Source organism: Labeo rohita, chromosome 19 (assembly GCF_022985175.1).
Source record: "Labeo rohita strain BAU-BD-2019 chromosome 19, IGBB_LRoh.1.0, whole genome shotgun sequence".
In the NCBI taxonomy this organism is placed as follows: domain Eukaryota; kingdom Metazoa; phylum Chordata; class Actinopteri; order Cypriniformes; family Cyprinidae; genus Labeo; species Labeo rohita.
Window position 1 is genome coordinate 36463382 of NC_066887.1, and position 18281 is coordinate 36481662.

At 31.7% G+C, this 18281-nt stretch overlaps 1 protein-coding gene across 4 annotated transcripts in view; it reads left to right on the forward strand.

The window, feature by feature from the left end:
- Nucleotides 1–18281, forward strand: part of fhod3a (formin homology 2 domain containing 3a) — a 72914-nt gene that overhangs the window by 38399 nt on the left and 16234 nt on the right. For 2 of the 4 annotated variants that reach the window (XM_051136961.1, XM_051136962.1), the window contains exons 4-17: nt 2848–2915; nt 5896–6001; nt 6297–6391; nt 6473–6584; nt 7970–8064; nt 8172–8315; nt 8393–8616; nt 10182–10214; nt 12094–12204; nt 12470–12739; nt 13006–13059; nt 15593–15727; nt 15822–15872; nt 16181–16371. In XM_051136961.1, coding sequence (XP_050992918.1) covers nt 2848–2915; nt 5896–6001; nt 6297–6391; nt 6473–6584; nt 7970–8064; nt 8172–8315; nt 8393–8616; nt 10182–10214; nt 12094–12204; nt 12470–12739; nt 13006–13059; nt 15593–15727; nt 15822–15872; nt 16181–16371 — 1689 coding nt within the window. The remainder of the gene's footprint in view (nt 1–2847; nt 2916–5895; nt 6002–6296; nt 6392–6472; nt 6585–7969; nt 8065–8171; nt 8316–8392; nt 8617–10181; nt 10215–12093; nt 12205–12469; nt 12740–13005; nt 13060–15592; nt 15728–15821; nt 15873–16180; nt 16372–18281) is intronic. The other 2 variants (XM_051136963.1, XM_051136964.1) reach the window with 2 other exon arrangements.

Consider the following 18281-nt stretch of genomic DNA (forward strand, 5'->3'; position numbering starts at 1 on the left):
TTTCTATGATTTAAAGATATATCTTATAAAGTTTCTAAACTGAAATAATAATATGACACTAGATTTTAAAGCAAACGTGTGTGTGTGTGTGTGTGTGTGTGTGTGTGTGTGTGTGTGTGTGTGTGTGTGTGTATGAAGGTATGTGTGTTTGTGTCCAGATTACACTGCTGAGATTAACGAGTCGGGTCACACATAATCTGATTAAGATCTGGCCGGAGAACTGCAGAACCTGCTGGATTACACTAGTACAAACACACAGGACAATGAAACACACACACACACACACACACACACACACACACACATATGCACGTGAAGCATGAAAACAGAGTTTGACTGTTCAGCTGTCATGCAGACAATTCCAGTGGTCAGTCAGAGACAGCAGGACTTTAATTTTAGATGGGAAACATGATCTGCATGAAAACTGAGATTTGAATGGCTCGCAGCAGGAAGTGGATCTGTTAGAGACAGGAAACACAGTGTCAGTGTACAGCTGACTGATCTCAGGTCAGTGGTGGGTCAGAGCGCCTGTGTTTTTACGGCTCTGTGACGTGAACGACAGCTGTTTGTGTTTAGAGCATCGTCCCTAAAATACATCACAATGAGTCAGACGTCTCAGAAAACAACAGAAAACACACAAGAAAGCGTTTTATTATTGGGAGCTTCAGTTTACAAGTTACAAGTTACAAAATTACGATAAAATATTGTGTGCTACACGCATGACAGCATCAACTTAAGATCATTTAGATGCTATTATGGTATTAATTAATCTTTTTTTATTTTTACTATTATTTAAATGTTGTTTTCATTTTAATTTCTGTGAAAATTCTAGCTGTTATTATTACTATTATTTTTTAAAAATATAATATATATAATATATTTTTATTTTTTAATAACTATAATATTTATGTATAGTTCAACTAATAGTTCAAGAAATGTTGCCGTGGCAAGTAAATTAAATAAAATAAGTTTTAGGAATTTTTACAATTTATGTACTATTTATATATAATGCATTAATGTGATACTAAAATAAAAATACAAATAGATATAACTATTAATGAGTATTAAATGTCATTATATTAATACTTTACTATAATACACTATACTGTAAAATATACTGATGTACTAGAAATATTTTGATTATATTTTCGTTTTTTGTTAGTAATTTTGTTGTGTGTTTTAGTTATTTTATTATTATTTTTTTTACAAATATATCTATATAATTTCTATATTTTTTATTTTTTGTTTCAAGTTTTAGTATTTTTAGTACATCAAGATAAACTAAGTGAAAATTATTTTTTTATCTTATGTCTTATCGTATATATTATATACTATTAAAATATAAATACACTAATACTGTACTATAACTAATTATACAAATTAAAATAATAATATAAAATATGTACTATACTATTAATATTTTGAATTAGTTTTATGTTTTTAGTTTTCATTTTTAAGTTTTAGTAATTTTTGTTGTGTGCTTTTGTCATTTTTATATATTATTTATTTATTTTTAAATATATCTGTATAATTTTTATATTATTTATTTTAGTTTTTGTTATTTTAGCACATTGGTAAACTTAATTTAAAAAGAGTTTTTATCTTTTATATACTATTAATATATAAATACACTAATGCTATACTACAACTAATTATACAAATAAAAATGAATATGTAAAATATGTACTATGCAATTAATATTTTAAATTTGCTTTATGCTTTCAGTTTTCATTTTTATTTAAGTTTCGGTAATTGTTTAGTTTTTTATGTTATTTATTTTTAAATATATCTATATAATTTCTATATTTCTTATGTCAGTTTTAGTTTAGTGCATTAAGTTAAACTAGTTTAAAGTTTTTATGAATATGAAAATGAATATGTAAAATATGTAATATACAATTAATATTTTAAATTTGCTTTGTTTAATTTTTTATTTTTAAGTTTTACTAATTTTATGTTGTGTGCTTTTGTCTTTTTTATATATTATTTATTTATTTTTAAATATTTCTGTATCATTTCTATATTTTTGTTTATATTTAATTTATATTTTTTATTTATCAGTTTTCATTTTTAAGTTTTAGTAATTTTTTGTTGTGTGCTTGTGTCATTTTTCTTAACTATTAAGCTTTAATGTGTGTTTATCTCAGTTTTAGTTTTAGTCATTTTAGTACCTCAGCCGTTTGCAAGGTCAAGTTTTTCATCTAACAGTTAAATTTTAATTTATTTTAGGTTTAGTTGAGAAACTGCAGTACGAGTGTCTGTTCCTCTTCTATATCAGAGAGATGATGTGAATCATATTACGGTGTGTTTACAGTGTGTCATTGTGTTTGTGCTGAACTGTGTTTATTGATGAGAATCAGCACTCGTCTCTCGTGTGTTCAGGGTTCATTAGTGATCGATCTGTGATTGATCAGTGATGTTAGTGGAGCGTGATGTTCTCGCCCACGGGAAGGTGAACGAGACACTAAACCTGGTCTAGATCAGACTAAACCGGTTTGTGACCTCAAACTCCGGTCACTCACTCATGCTCATTTTCTCTCTCTCTGTGTGTGTCTTAATGTCTCTCGCCCAGTGAAGTAGTGAATAAAGATCAGGCGTGTATCTGAATGATCTGCTGTATGATGATGATGATGATGATGATGATGATGATGACGATGGTGGTGGTGATTGATGTCAATTCAGAGGTGTTTGTTCTCCTCTCCATCAGAACATTCCAGCAGTTCCTGTGTGTTTCCATGACATACAGACCCTGAAACACAGCGATAAATAACCTCTTTCTCTCTATGTCTCTCTCTCTCTCTCTCTCTCTCTCTCTCTCTATGTCTCTCTCTCTCTCTCTCTCTCTAGAGAAGCTGTATAATTCCAATGGCCGTGACCTGAGGAGGGCGCTGTTTTCCCTCAAACAGATATTCCAGGTATAAAAACACACATTTACATCAAGATATTGTAGTTTCTATTGACATTTTATTTTTTTTATTATTATTTAAGGTTTTATTTTAATTTTGGTTAGGTAATTCATTCATGTTTTAATTAATAGCTTCTACTTGAATTTTTATATTAATTTTATATTATTTTATTTTTTATTATATTTATTTTTAATGCATGTTTCCTTTTTTTTGCTTAATATTTTATCATTTTTCTATGGTGTATTTTGATGTTTTATCTGTTTATGTAAGGAGCTTTGGGAAGTAACATTTAAAGGTGCTGCAGAAAAGGAACATTATTGTTATGATTATTATTATTATTATTATTATTATTTAATAAGTGTTTTGTTTTGTTTTTGTCATTATTATTATTGTTGTTGTTGTTAGTGTGGATTTTAAATTAATAATATTTTTTAAATTTTATCTTTTTTTTTTTTAGTTTTAAAAAAATAAAAAGTAATCACAATTTTTTTGTTTGTTTGTTTAGTTCATTTATTTAGCAGAATAAATTAAATTAAAATAAAAAAATGTTACATTGGTTTTGTTACACACTAACTGAAATAAAATAAAAAAATAAAAAAATAAAAAGTTTACATATATATGAAACTGATTATAGTGACTGCTAGTAATACAAATCCTAAAGATTGAAAACTTTTTTCGTTTCAGCTTTATTAAGTGTTGTTTCGTTTTGTGGTTTTGTCATTATTAATATTATTATTATTATTATTAATTTTAAATTAATAATAATTTTTAATTTTATAATTTTATTTGTTTTTTTTGTTGTTGTTATTTTATTTATCATATTAAAATAAATTAAAATCAGAAATATATATATACAGTCAAGCCCGAAATTATTCATACCCCTGGCAAATTCTGACTTAAAGTTACTTTTATTCAACCAGCAAGTGTTTTTTTGACCGGAAATGACACAGGCTTCTCCCAGAAGATAATAAGACGATGTACAAGAGGCATCATTGTGGAAAAAAATATTTCTCAAAAAAGTGGCATGTCCAAAATTATTCATACCCTTTGCAAACTGTCACAGTCTATGGGAAAATCCAAAGTTCTATACCATTCCAAATAGTCCAAGCTGTTCTAAAGCATCCTAACTACCCTGATTCATTGGGAACAGCTGTTTTAATCAACTCAACAGGTGAAAAACAGAAGCTCTGCTGTTGGTTTGTGGACAGTCAAAGGAGCTCACTGAGGACCTGCGGCTGCACATTGTGGCTGCTCACAAGTCAGGAAAGGGCTATAAGACCATATCTAAATGTTTTGAAGTTCCAGTGGCTAAAGTGCAAAGTATTATTAAAAAATACAAGACGTTCCGCACTGTAAAAAATCTTAGAGGACGTGGTCGGAAGCCAAAAGGGACACCTGTGCTGGCCAGGAGGATAGTGAGAGAGGTAAAAAAGAATCCGAGGATCACCGCCAAGGCCATCCTGATGAATCTGGGCTCTGCTGGTGGCAGCATCTCAAGGCAGACCGCTGGGTTTCATGGACGCAGACCAAGGAGGACAACACTTCTCCAGATAAGGCACACAAAAGCCCACTTGGCCTTTGCAAATGCTCATCTGGACAAAGAAGAAGACTGGTCTTCTGTTTTATGGTCAAATGAAAGAGCACCATCCCCACTAGGGAACCTAATGTTTTTGGGGGTGTTTTTCAGCCGGTGGACCAGGGAACCTAATCACAGTAAACGGCACCATGAAAAAGGAGCAATACATCAAAATTCTCAACAACAACATCAGGCGGTCTGCAGAGGAACGTGTCCTTGGGCACCAGTGGACATTTCAGCACGACAACGACCCAAAACACACAGCAAAAGAGGTGAAGAAATGGTTAGCAGACAAAAACATTAACGTTTTGCGGTGGTCCAGCCAGAGTCCTGACTTAAATCCAATTGAGAATCTGTGGAGGGAGCTAAAGATCAGGGTGATGGCAAGGAGACCCTCCAACCTGAAAGAGCTCATCGCTAAAGATGAGCCAAAAATACCAGTGGAGACCTGCAAAAAGCTGGTCAGCAATTATAGGAAGCGTTTAATTGCTGTTATAGCCAATAAAGGCTTTTCTATTGATTATTGAGAAGGGTATGAATTATTTTAGACATGCCACTTTTTATTCAAATGCAAATAAAAGCTGAGAAATATTTTTTTCCACAATGATGCCTCTTGTATATCGTCTTGTTATCTTCTGGGAGAAGCCTGTGTCATTTCCAGTCAAAAAAAACTTGCTGGTTGAATAAAAGTAGCTTTAAGTCAGAATTTGCCAGGGGTATGAATAATTTCGGACTTGACTGTATATAAACTGATTATAATGACTGCTAGTAATACAAATCCTAAATCCTTAAAAGAAAACTGTGTTGTTTTGTTTTGTGGTTTTGTTATTGTTATTATTATTATTATTATTATTATTAATTTATGTTTTGTGTTTTTGCCATTATTATTATTTATTTAAATTAATAATATTAATTTTAAAAATTAATTAATTATAAAAAATGATAATTTTATAATTTTATTTTATGTTTTTTTGTTATTTTACAGTCAGATGAAATTCAGTTAAAATCAGAAATGATGCCTTGGTCACTAACTGAAATAAAATTTAAAAAGATATATAAATTAATATACAATCTAATATATAAAGTTAAAAAGTTAAAAGAAAACTTTTTCAGTTTTTGTCATTATTGTTATTATTATTATATTTTTATTAAATTTGTATATTTTTGTTTAAGTTGTATTTTTGAGTAAAATATTTTTGCATTTTTATATTTTTTATATTTAAAGAACGTTTTTTTTTTCTAATTAGTTTTAGTTTAACTGTAAGCTTTGTTGTTTCACTCCAAACCGTACACATAATTAGTTTTTTATTAAATGTGACGGTGATGTGTTTGAGGATCAGCTGATAATAGTAATGTTACCAATACCAATAATATCATTAACGTGTGTGTGTGTGTGTGTGTGTGTGTGTGCAGGACGATAAGGATCTGGTTCATGAGTTCGTTATGGCTGAAGGTCTGACGTGTTTGATCAAAGTCGGCGCTGAAGCGGATCAAAACTACCAGAACTACATCCTCAGAGGTTCGTTTGCTTCGTTTGCATCCTCAGACTCCTTAAAGTTACAAAAAAATTTTCAATATGTCATGTTTTGGAAATGATGAGTTGCTGTTATTGTGTTTTCATCACCATATGAGGGAGAACAGCGCCACCTTTTGGCTACAATTATTATTACTGCTGTTTTTAATACATTTTATTTTAATGTCTTCATATTATTATTAGCTCTGACCAATCAGAAACAGCTTCCAGACTGCTAAGCCCCGCCCACTTTCAGAATCATAATTTTTAAGAGCGTTCATTGGCTTGTGTTTGTGTGCAGCTCTGGGTCAGATCATGCTGTATGTGGACGGGATGAACGGGGTCATAGGTCACAGCGAGACCATCCAGTGGCTCTACCTGCTCATTGGCTCAAAGGTGACGTGCTGTTTGGTTTTATGGTTTAGTATGTATGATGTAGGTCATGATGAGTGAGGTCTGATGTGTGTGTGTGTTTAGTTTCGTCTGGTGGTGAAGACGTCTCTGAAGCTGCTGTTGGTGTTTGTTGAGTATTCAGAGTCCAACGCAGCGCTGCTCATCCAGGCCATCAACGCCGTGGACACTAAGAGAGGTACAAACACGCACACACTACTCGTACTGTTTAAGCAGTGTATATATAGCACAGCATGTAACATGTACTGTATAACCAGAGCAGACTATGGTGAGGTTGTATCCCACAATGCAAAGCAAGAAATATTAATAGCAACTTGTGAAAACATGCCTAAATAACAACAATTCTTTTTTTTTTTTTGCAATATTTTATTTGAAAGATTTCTCCCCAATTTCACTGCAGTGATTAATATTAATGTTAAAATAATTGAAAGCTGCACCTAATAATGAATGGATTTTTAAAATAATAAATGCACAATCAATAAATGTTTAAAGCTAAAACGAATTTGACTATACTTACATACTTAGGTTTATGATAATAATTTTGTAGTTAAATATGATTATTATTATTATTAATTATTCTAAAGCCACACCAAATGCTAGCATGATGCATGATTTTTTTTTGAAGGCTAAATAAACAATTAATAATTCATAAAAACACCCAATGGCATAATTATGCATATGTTTTATAATTAATAATTATGAAAAATATATAGAAATAATTATATTGAAAATATAAAAATTAAATAATAAATAATTAAGTTATCTTTTTGTTGTACATTAATGAAAATTTGGGGGTGGATTTTAATATTCTGGATTATAATATTATTTATTGCTATATATTTAATTTATTTGTATTTATATTGATAAATTATATTTACATTATTTTAATTGAAGGAAATTTTAATTAATGGTATAATTAATATTATTGTATATTATTAAAATTAGCAAATTTATAATGATAAATTATTTATAATTATAAACCGTAGTTAATTTTTTTTAATTAAATTAAATTATCAATAATATAAATAATTATTTAATATAATGTAATATAATATATAATATAATAATATAATATAATACTTATTTCTTTTAAAATTATAAACTGTAATTAAATTATTTATAAACTGTAATTAAATTAAATTATTAATAATATAAATAATTATTTAATATAATGTAATATAAAACAATATACATTATTTCAATACAAATAAAAAAAAAAAATAATCTTTTTTTTTTTTTTAGTGCAGTAATGGGGATTTTGGGAAAAATGTTTAATGTGCCTTATTTCTTTTATTTGTTATTATGTTTATTAAATCATAATAAAAAAAAAAAATTATTATGTATTTCATTTATTTAAATTTATATTAATAACTTATAATTAAATTAATTTAATAAAGTACATTATAATGAGTGCTATAATTTATATAAATAATACAATTAATAATATATTTTTTTTAAATATAAAAATAGACACCAGCATTAAATGCATGTTTGTTTGGTCGGGAGTTTTGAATAATTTTGCTTAATTGTGAAGTGTGTGTGTGTGTGTGTGTGTGTGATCAGGCTGTAAGCTGTGGTCGAACGCTATGGAGATTTTAGCAGAGAAGGACGGTGTGGACACGGAGCTGCTGGTGTATGTCATGACCCTTATTAACAAGGTAAGAAGCGCACACACACACACACACACACACACTCACACACACTCTTTCTCACACACACTCACTCTCTCTCTCTCTCTGTGTGTGTGTGTGTGTGTGTGTGTCAGACGCTGGCGGCGCTGCCCGATCAGGACTCGTTCTATGACATGGTTGACGTTCTGGAGGAGCAGGGCATGGAGAGCGTGTCTCAGCGTTACCTGGGCCGTAAAGGAACCGATCTGGACCTGCTGGAGCAGCTCAACATCTATGAGGTCTGACAGATTCACGTCTGCTGAGTGATTCATGTGAGATCGAATCTCACGATTCTGATCGTATCTCGCTCCTGCAGGCGACTCTCCGGCACGAGGACGGCGATGAGGACGCTTTGCCCCCGTCTTCCGGTCGACGGGACAGACGGCGCTCCAGCGTGGGCGGAACAGAGAGGCGGGGCTTGCAGAGACGCCGCAGCCGCAGGCATTCGTTGGGCAGATCAGGCCACGCCTCCCCGCTCAGCCCCGCCTCCCCACAACGCGCAAACTTCCAGCCGTTTAACGGACAGGAAATCAACGAGAGGTGAGACGCGTAACGCACCGTCACCTGCTGAGACGACTCACTAGACGACAGCTTTACATTTATTATCAGTTTAAAGCAGTACAGTCTCATTAAAATAGACTTATTTACAGAATAGTACAAATTAGTCATAAAAATGGTATTTATTAATTGACTTATTTAATTAATTTAAAATACATAAATAATTTTTTTGCATTTTTTGCAACACAAAGACGTGTTATTGTTAAAATGTAATAAATTGTGAAATTTATTAATTCGGTGTTTAGACTTTTTTTTTTAAATTTGATTGCGTTTTCAATAATTGTTTTTTCTTTTTTGTGGAAAAAATCTAATTGTTATTATCATTATTGTTAAAATGGTAATAAATTACTAAATGTTTAAAATTTTATGAATTCAGTTGTTTATACTTTTTTATTTTTATATTGATTACAGTTTAATGAATACATTTAAATGAAATCTGGAAAAAAATATGGAAATAATAATTATACTAATTATTAATAATATTAATTATAGGATTAATTATAATGAATTAAAAAGAGTGAAATATATAGTAGTAAATATTATTATTAATTATAATTTGTTTTTGTTATTTATGATTTAAATAATCAATTTTTACATAACATCATACTATCAATTAAAAAGAAATAAAAAGGAATTACTGCATTGTGACATTATTTCAAATACAATTAAACATTTTCCCCAAAATCCCCATTACTGCACTAAAATAAATTATTTAATGTATTTAATATATAAATTATTTATATTTTTATTTGTATTGAAATTATTAATATTGTCAAAAATATTACGAATTTAAAAAAAAGGGGGATTTAGGGGAAAATGTTAAATTGTGATTGAAATAATGTCAAAGCAATAATTCCTTACCTTGTTTCTTTTAACTGATATTATGTAAAGAAGGAATTATTTAAATAATAAATAATTAATAACAATAATTAATATTAATATTAATGATGTATTTTTATTTATTTTAATAAATTATAATAATTAATATTTTATCAAATAAATGATAATTAAATTATTTTTTAAAGTAAAGTAAAATTAATACTCTAAAAAAAACATAATTTTGGGGAAAATTGCAATAAATTAATAAATATTTAACGTTTCATGAATTCAATTGTTTAAACAAGGTTTCTTGATTTGACACTGATTACAGATTAATTAAACAACTAAAATGGAATAAACAGAAAATGCAGAATTTAGTAAATGATAATTAATACTCTAATTCATATAAATAATATAATGTTTTAAATGATTAAAAAAAAAAAAAAAAAAAAAAAAAAACATAATTTTGGGAAAAATGTAAAAATTTCAGAAATCCAGAAAAATAAAAACAGAAAATGCAAAATTTAGGAAAAAATACAACATAATTATAAATTCATATGGATGTGTTGCACATGAAAGTGTTATGAAGCTCCTTTCCAGGTGTTGGTTTAGAAGGGAGCTGTCTATGTAGACCGTAGTGCGGTTTAGGGTTTAAAACACATCCGTGTAGATTTTGAGCTGAAGTGTGACGGGATTTTCTCAATATTTTGCCGGTGTTTTTGCTCCAGAGCTCGTGTGATGCATGAATATCTCCCGGTGATGTAAGTCTTCATGTTTTGAGACGATAGACATCACATCAGATGCCTATAATAACTGCTATTGAGAACACATCATATTATCAATATTATGTATTATTTACGTAGATTTGTTAACATATATATTATAATATGTTATTATTTGATGTGTTATTGCATATATTGTTATTATTTGTTATATTTTGTATATTATCAGTGTTATGTATTTATTATTCATATATATGCTCTTTTCAAACGTTGGCTGATGAGGGTCTGTGTATCTGGTTGTTTTGTGTGGTTGTAATGCGGTGACGTGTGTTGTGTTATTGGAGGCATCTGTGGTAGTTCAGTTTCTCAACTCACTCGTGTTCTGCTGTGATTTATTTTTATCATCACCAACTAAACAAACCAACGTGTCACTGATCACCTGCATCACACACACATGCACTGATATCTACTGAATACATGTGGCTCCTTCAGGTCAACTCACATACTAGTGTAGTTGTTATTAATATTTGATGTTATTAATATGTTTTATTATTAGTTTTAAAGTACTTTGGTTGTTTTTCAATTTTATTACTTTTTTTAATACAATATTTCAGTTTTATTTTAATAATTGTCCTTTTTTATTTTTAATTTCAGTTTAAGTTTAGTTGTTTTTAGTTTTTATTATTTTTAGTTTTAGTTTTACATTTTCTGTTTTCATTTCATTTTATCAAGTACTTAATTTCGTTGTTTTTGTGTTTGTCTATTTAGTTTTTATCGTCTTTTTAATTTCAGTTTTAGGTTAATTATTTTCAGTTTAAGTACTTTGTAATAAAGTACTAAAGTAATTTGACATTTTCTGTTTTTACTTTAAAAAGTGCTTTTTTGTTGTGTGTGTGTCTATTTATTTTTTAATTTTTTATTTCGTTTTGTTGTGTTTGTTTTACTAGTTTTACTAGACTATTTATTTTATTTTTTATTTCAGTTTACTTCATTATTTTTGTTTTAGATATATTTTTTCCATTTTCAGATTAATTTTAGTAGAAGTTTTAGTAATGTTTTTGTAATTTTGCTTTTTGTGATTTTTTTTGTTTTTTTTTTTAAATGTCTGTTTAGTTTTTATCGTTTTTATTCAAGTTTTAAGTTAATTCTTTTTAGTTTTATTGTTTTTTATTATTATTTTAATTTGACATTTTCTGTTTTCATTTTAAAAGTACTAATTTTGTTGTGTTTTTCTGTTTTTGTGTTTAGTTTTTATTGTATTTTTTATTTCAGGTTTTGGTTAATTATTTTCAGTTTTAGTATTTTTTATTATTTTTGACATTTTCTGTTTTTATTTTAAAAAAGTGCTTAATTTTGTTGTTTTTGTTTTACTAGACTATTTTTTTTGTATTTTTTTTTCAATTTGTTTCATTATTTTTGTTTTAGATTTATTTTTTTTCCATTTTCAGATTAACTTTAGAAAAAGTTTTATTGATGTTTTTGTAATTTTGCTTTTAGTGAATTTTATTGGATTATTTAAATGTCTGTTTAGTTTTCAGTTTTAGGTTAATTATTTTTATTGTTTTTTTTTTATTATTTTTATGTTTTATTTATTTATTTTTTTTCAGTTTGTTTAATTACTTTTGCTTTAAATTTATTTTTTCCATTTTCAGATTACTTTTAGGTTTTAGCAATTTTTAGTAATTTTGCTTTTTAAAAATGTTCTATTTATTTTTTCAGTTTTAGTCGAGTTATTTTCAGCTTTAGTCATTTTAATACTTCAACTTTAAATTATTATTTTTTTTAACTGAAAGTTATTTTATTTTATTTTATTGCAGTTTACATTTATTTCAAGTAACATAAATGTTTTTAATTGTTTTAGTTTATTTCCTTTTTTGCATGACTGCTGTTTGTGGTTGCTCTGTGTGTCCCGCTCCAGAGAGGAGGATGAGGAGGAAACTCCCGTCACAGAGTCGGCTTCAGATGATAATGATGATGATGATGATGATGATCAGGGGGAAATTAGGCCGTCTAATCTCAGTATCGTGAGGTATTTTAGAGGCTCATCTGGTTTTGTGTTTGATCAGATTCACACTGCTCTGCTTTGCGCACCAGTTTGACCTGCAAAGCGTCTGAATGTCGTTCACACTGCATATTAAATCATTTTTATATATTAGTACTATTATTTACCTGGTTAGTTAACAGGACAACACAAAGAAATCAGTTGTGGTGGAGTTTTATTAGAAACATGTTTGTGGAGGGGTTGGTGCCAAACACAAGTCCCTATGTATTTTACCCATGATGCTGTTCTTCAGCACATCCGAGCACAGCAGCAAACACACACCTGAGAAGGAGGAGCAGAGGAGGGCCACAGAGGCCACGCCCCCTGCTGACTCCGCCCAGCCGTCGCTCCTGGCCAGTCTGCTGGCGCAACGCAGGTCGTCCGTCAGCGTCCCGCCGTCCAATGAGATCAGCCCTCATCTGCGAGGCTCCACCCGCCTCCCGTATCTGCCGCACTCGCCCTTCTTCCTGTTCTCCTACGATCTGGAGGAGCAGGAGGAGAAACCGGCTCAGAAGGGCAGCAGGTAGACGCTTCGTCTGCGCGTATCCCATGATGCACCAGCTCACGCGTGTCTCTGACCCCACCGGATCTGCCCATTCACCTTCTTACTGATTCACCGTAGTTTTGTTTCCCGTGTGAATGCGTCACGCTATGGTTGTCAGTGTGATGGTGAAGTTGAAGTTTTAGGTGAAGAGCGTCACTGTGGAGCTCCTGGCGTCTGATGATGCTCACAGTGGTTTTTGAGCTCAGATCTTCATTAACACTCTTTGTGTCTGTCGTTTCTGTCAGGTCGTTCTCGGCTGTGAATTCTCCATCAACACCAGCCAAACAACACAATGACAGGTGAGCGCTAGTGTTATTCAGTCAAATTACATTCATTTCTATACAGCTTTATATAATACAGATTGATTCAAAGCAGCTTCACATTCATAAACAGAAAATAACAGTGTTTATGCTGTTAAATTCATCAATTATAAAACTGTGTCATTATATTATCAATATCTTGTATTATTTACATACTATTATTATTATCATTATTATTATTATTATTATGAATATTACCAGTGTTAATTATACATTATAATTTATTATATTACATTAATTAGCATATTATCAGTAATATTATAATAAACATATATTCATTAAGATATACACTGACCAAAATTATAAATGCAGCACTGTTGTTTTTGCCCCCATTTTCTGAACTCAAAGATCTAAGACTTTTTCTATGTACACAAAAGGCCTGTTTCTCTCAAATATTGTTCACAAATCTGTCTAAATCTGTGTTAGTGAGCACTTCTCCTTTGCCGAGATAATCCATCCACCTCACAGGTGTGACATATCAAGATGCTGATTAGACAGCATGATTATTGCACAGCTGTGCCTTAGGCTGGCCACAATAAAAGGCCACTCTAAAATGTGCAGTTTTACTGTATTGGGGGGGTCCGAAAACCAGTCAGTATCTGGTGTGACCACCATTTGCCTCATGCAGCGCAACACATCTCCTTCGCATAGAGTTGATCAGGTTGTTGATTGTGGCCTGTGGAATGTTGGTCCACTTCTCTTCAATGGCTGTGCGAAGTTGCTGGATATTGGCAGGAACTGGAACACACTGACGTATACGTTGATCCAGGAGCATCCCAAACATGCTCAATGGGTGACATGTCCCACCGGACATGTGGGATGTTTTCATCTTCCAGGAATTGTGTACAGATCCTTGCAACATGGGGCCGTGTATTATCATGCTGCAACATGAGGTGATGGTCGTGGATGAATGGCACAACAATGGGCCTCAGGATCTCGTCACAGTATCTCTGTGCATTCAAAATGCCATCGATAAAATGCACCTGTGTTCGTTGTCCATAACATACGCCTGCCCATACCATAACCCCACCGCCACCAGGGGCCAATCGATCCACAACGTTGACATCAGCAAACCGCTCACCCACACGACGCCATACACGCTGTCTGCCATCTGCCCTGTACAGTGAAAACCGGGATTCATCCGTGAAGAGAACACCTCTCCAAAGTGCCAGACGCCATGAAATGTGAGCATTTGCCCACTCAAGTCGGTTACAACGACGAACTGCAGTCAGGTCGAGACCCAGATGAAAATGACGAGCATGCAGATGAGCTTCCCTGAGACAGTTTCTGACAGTTTGTGCAGAAATTCTTCGGTTATGCAAACCGATTGTTGCAGCAGCTGTCCGGGTGGCTGGTCTCAGACGATCTTGGAGGTGAAGATGCTGGATGTGGAGGTCCTGGGCTGGTGTGGTTACACGTGGTCTGTGGTTGTGAGGCCGGTTGGATGTACTGCCAAATTCTCTGAAACGCCTTTGGAGACGGCTTATGGTAGAGAAATGAACATTCAATTCACGGGCAACAGCTCTGGTGGACATTCCTGCAGTCAGCATGCCGATTGCACGCTCCCTCAAAACGACATCTGTGGCATTGTGCTGTGTGATAAAACTGCACATTTTAGAGTGACCTTTTATTGTGTCCAGCCTAAGGCGTCCTGTGCAATAATCATGCTGTCTAATCAGCATCTTGATATGCCACACCTGTGAGGTGGATGGATTATCTCGGCAAAGGAGAAGTGCTCACTAACACAGATTTAGACAGATTTATAAACAATGTTTGAGAGAAATAGGCCTTTTGTGTACATAGAAAAAGTTTCAGATCTTTGAGTACAGCTAATGAAAAATGGGGGCAAAACAAAGTGTTGCATTTATAATACTGGTAAATGTATATGTATTATAATGTGATTTTATGTATTATTTACATGCTTATGTTATTATTTAATGTATTTTTATTTTAATATAATTTTTCTATTAGCAGTATTATTTATTATTTACACATTACTATTTAATTATTTTGTATTTTATGATTGTTTTATTTACATATATTAGTTTACATATATAAAATAATATATATATAGTTAAAAAGAAATATTTATACAAAATAAAGGTAATATACTATGTTATATTATAGTATTGTATTACATACATTTATATAATATTTGACAAATTTTATATTGGTATTATTACATTTTTTATAATTTAGTTCAGAGATGATATGGTTTGGTTCAATAACAGTGTTAGTGATGCAAAATTTGTCAGAAAATTAAAGAGCATTCATGAGTTGATAAAAAGGAAATAATTGATTAAATCATAAAATGAAATAAAATAAATGCTGGTCATTTTGAAATAAAAACAATCTAAATAAAACACTTACAAATAATATGAAATATTTTTTGCATGTTGGATGTCATGTGAGCATGAGCATTTGATAGACATATATTGTTAAATTATTGAAATAATAACAGAGAGAAACTACACAATGCACAAAAGGAATAATAACGTATGTTGTGTGTCAGACCTGCTCTGGGCGGCCTCCTGTCGTCCTCGTACCGTCAGCATCAGGAGTCTCTGGCCGCGGAGAGAGAAAGACGGCGCGTGGAGCGAGAGGAGCGACTGCAGCGCATCGAGAGAGAGGAGCGCAACCGACACAGGTTCGACATCTACAGTACACTCAATAACACACAGTTATCAAACAGATCACCTGATCTCATCCTCCTCTCTGTGTGTGTGTGTGTGTGTGTGCAGTCGGGACTATGTGTCGAACATGGAGGAGGCCAGACACGCTCGAGAGGAGAGGTGAGTTTATTCACCGACTAGTCGACTGATTATTTGAACAAGTCAGCACCACCTACGTATATATGTGTGAGTTTGTGTGTCTGATGTCACATCTTGAACAGGTTTAGGCTGCTTTCCCTCCTCAACCTTTTTTTAACACACTTTTCCTCAAATCCAAACACATTTTTTCCTCCTCCTCTCGTTTCCAAACATTTCCATCCCGTTTGACTAAAAACACACGGCGTGAGAATGTGCCTTTAGAGTGAGAAGAGGAGAAGAGGAGAAGGCAGAGGAGACGAGATTCACTGCATGTGATGAATGTGTGGCAGGTTTCGGACGGCCGAGCGATTGGGGGCGGAAGAGTTCGAGCGAGAGCGAATGCATTCAGCGCCTCGAGGTCTCAATCTCACTCTGAGCCCGGCGGACACCTGTCAGTCATCCCGCAGTGCCACGCCCTCATCTGTGACATCACAGGACGAGGAGGACACGCCCGTCACGTCGTACCCGCCCTCTGAACCAGGTAAATCCACCTTGACGCACCAAACGCAAGTCATCGCGTAATGTCATTTTAGAAAGAAATTGTGCAGTTAAATGTCAGTAAACACACCAGCCTGTGACCTGTGCGTCTGGTTTTGATCACTAAAAGAGTTAGAAGCACATTAATGTTTGTGTGTGTGGATGAAGATGATCGTTTTTTAGGATGTCATGGATGTTTATGATGGTGAAATGTCCCACAGCTGCTAATGTGTTTCACAGAACCATGGCTTTTGCACATGTTCAACACACAATGATTTAAACATGTGCCACACGTGACACTTGACTCGTATAGAGGTTACAACAAATTAGATTTTATGTTATATTTTTACTTTGTTAACTTTATAGTTGTAAAAGACCAGTGGTATATAATAAAGTTCATTAAAATACTACATTAAAATGAAAAAAATGTTATATATAAAATCACAGGCAATTAAATGTGCATATATTATTAAATATTAGACATTATATAAATATGAAAAATCAAAGATATGAAAATATTTTTGAAAATGCTGAACTATATATGTGTGTGTCATATAAATTACATTAAATATGAAACATCCAAAATGTGAAAATTATACATACTATATACTGGTCTCTTCTGCTCATTAGGGCTGCATTTATTTAATCAAAAAGTAAGTAAAATTTTGAAATACTATTGCAATTTAAAATAACTGTTTCTAAGTATTACATTAACATGTAATTGGTTGCTGTAAAAATTGTAAAAACATTTAAAGATTTTTATGTCACATAAATGCCGTTCTTTTGAGCTTTCTATTCATCTGTAAATTCTGAAAAAATAAAATGTACCTTTTCCATTAAAATATTTGATTTCAACATTGATAATAGTCATAAATGTTTCTATAAATGTTATATATGTGTGTGTCATATAAATTATATTAAATATGAAACATCCAAAATGTGAAAATAAAAATTGCATTTGGAAGTTAATTAAAAATGCAATTCCAATTAAATGTTATTACATTTAAAATAATATGCAAGTAAATAACTATATAACTTTAAACTATATAAATGCATATACTTTAGAATGTTACGGTTTGGCATTTTAGAATTACATTTCACAATTTTAGAATGTTACATTTGGCCATTTCAGAATGTTACAGTTTGGCATTTTAGAACTTAAAGAAAGAACTTAAAAAAAATATTATATAAATATGAAAAATCAAAGATATGAAGATAAAAATACTTTTGAAAATGCTGAACTATATATGTGTGTATCATATAAATTACATTAAATATGAGAAATCCAAAATATGAAAAATAAAATTGCATTTGAAAGTTAATTAAAAATACTACATTAAAATTAAATATTATTACATTTAAGATAATGTGCAAATAAATAACTATATATTACTAAATATAAATATTAAATCCAAAAATGTGAAAATAAAAATAAATTAAATATAATATATATATTAAGTTAAATAAACATAAAACATACAGTAATTTGTTCTACCTGCAGCACTAGATATAAAAATATAAATTATAAACCCATGGCAACACAGAACAACTGTAGATTTGTGTATGTATGTATCTTAAAAGCATCTTAGGTGACAGATTGAGTCTTTAGCTTGCGTGCAGGAACGTTTGGAAAAAGCAAAGCAAAAGTAACTCTTCTGAAGTCAGTGTGTCTTTGATTAACTTGTTTAAAAGGACTCAGTCATGAGCACTGATACTGTAACCTCTCGATCACCTCACACACACACACACACACACACTCACTCTGAAACAGGCTGTGTTATTTCTCAGAGGAGTTGACACAAACAGGTGTGTTTCCTGTTCATATCCTTGCGGGGCCTGGAGACGGGGCCACAGAGGCCCTTACAGAGCCCGTCCTCTGAGGGACATTATTAGAGCAGGACGGTGCTGAAGTCA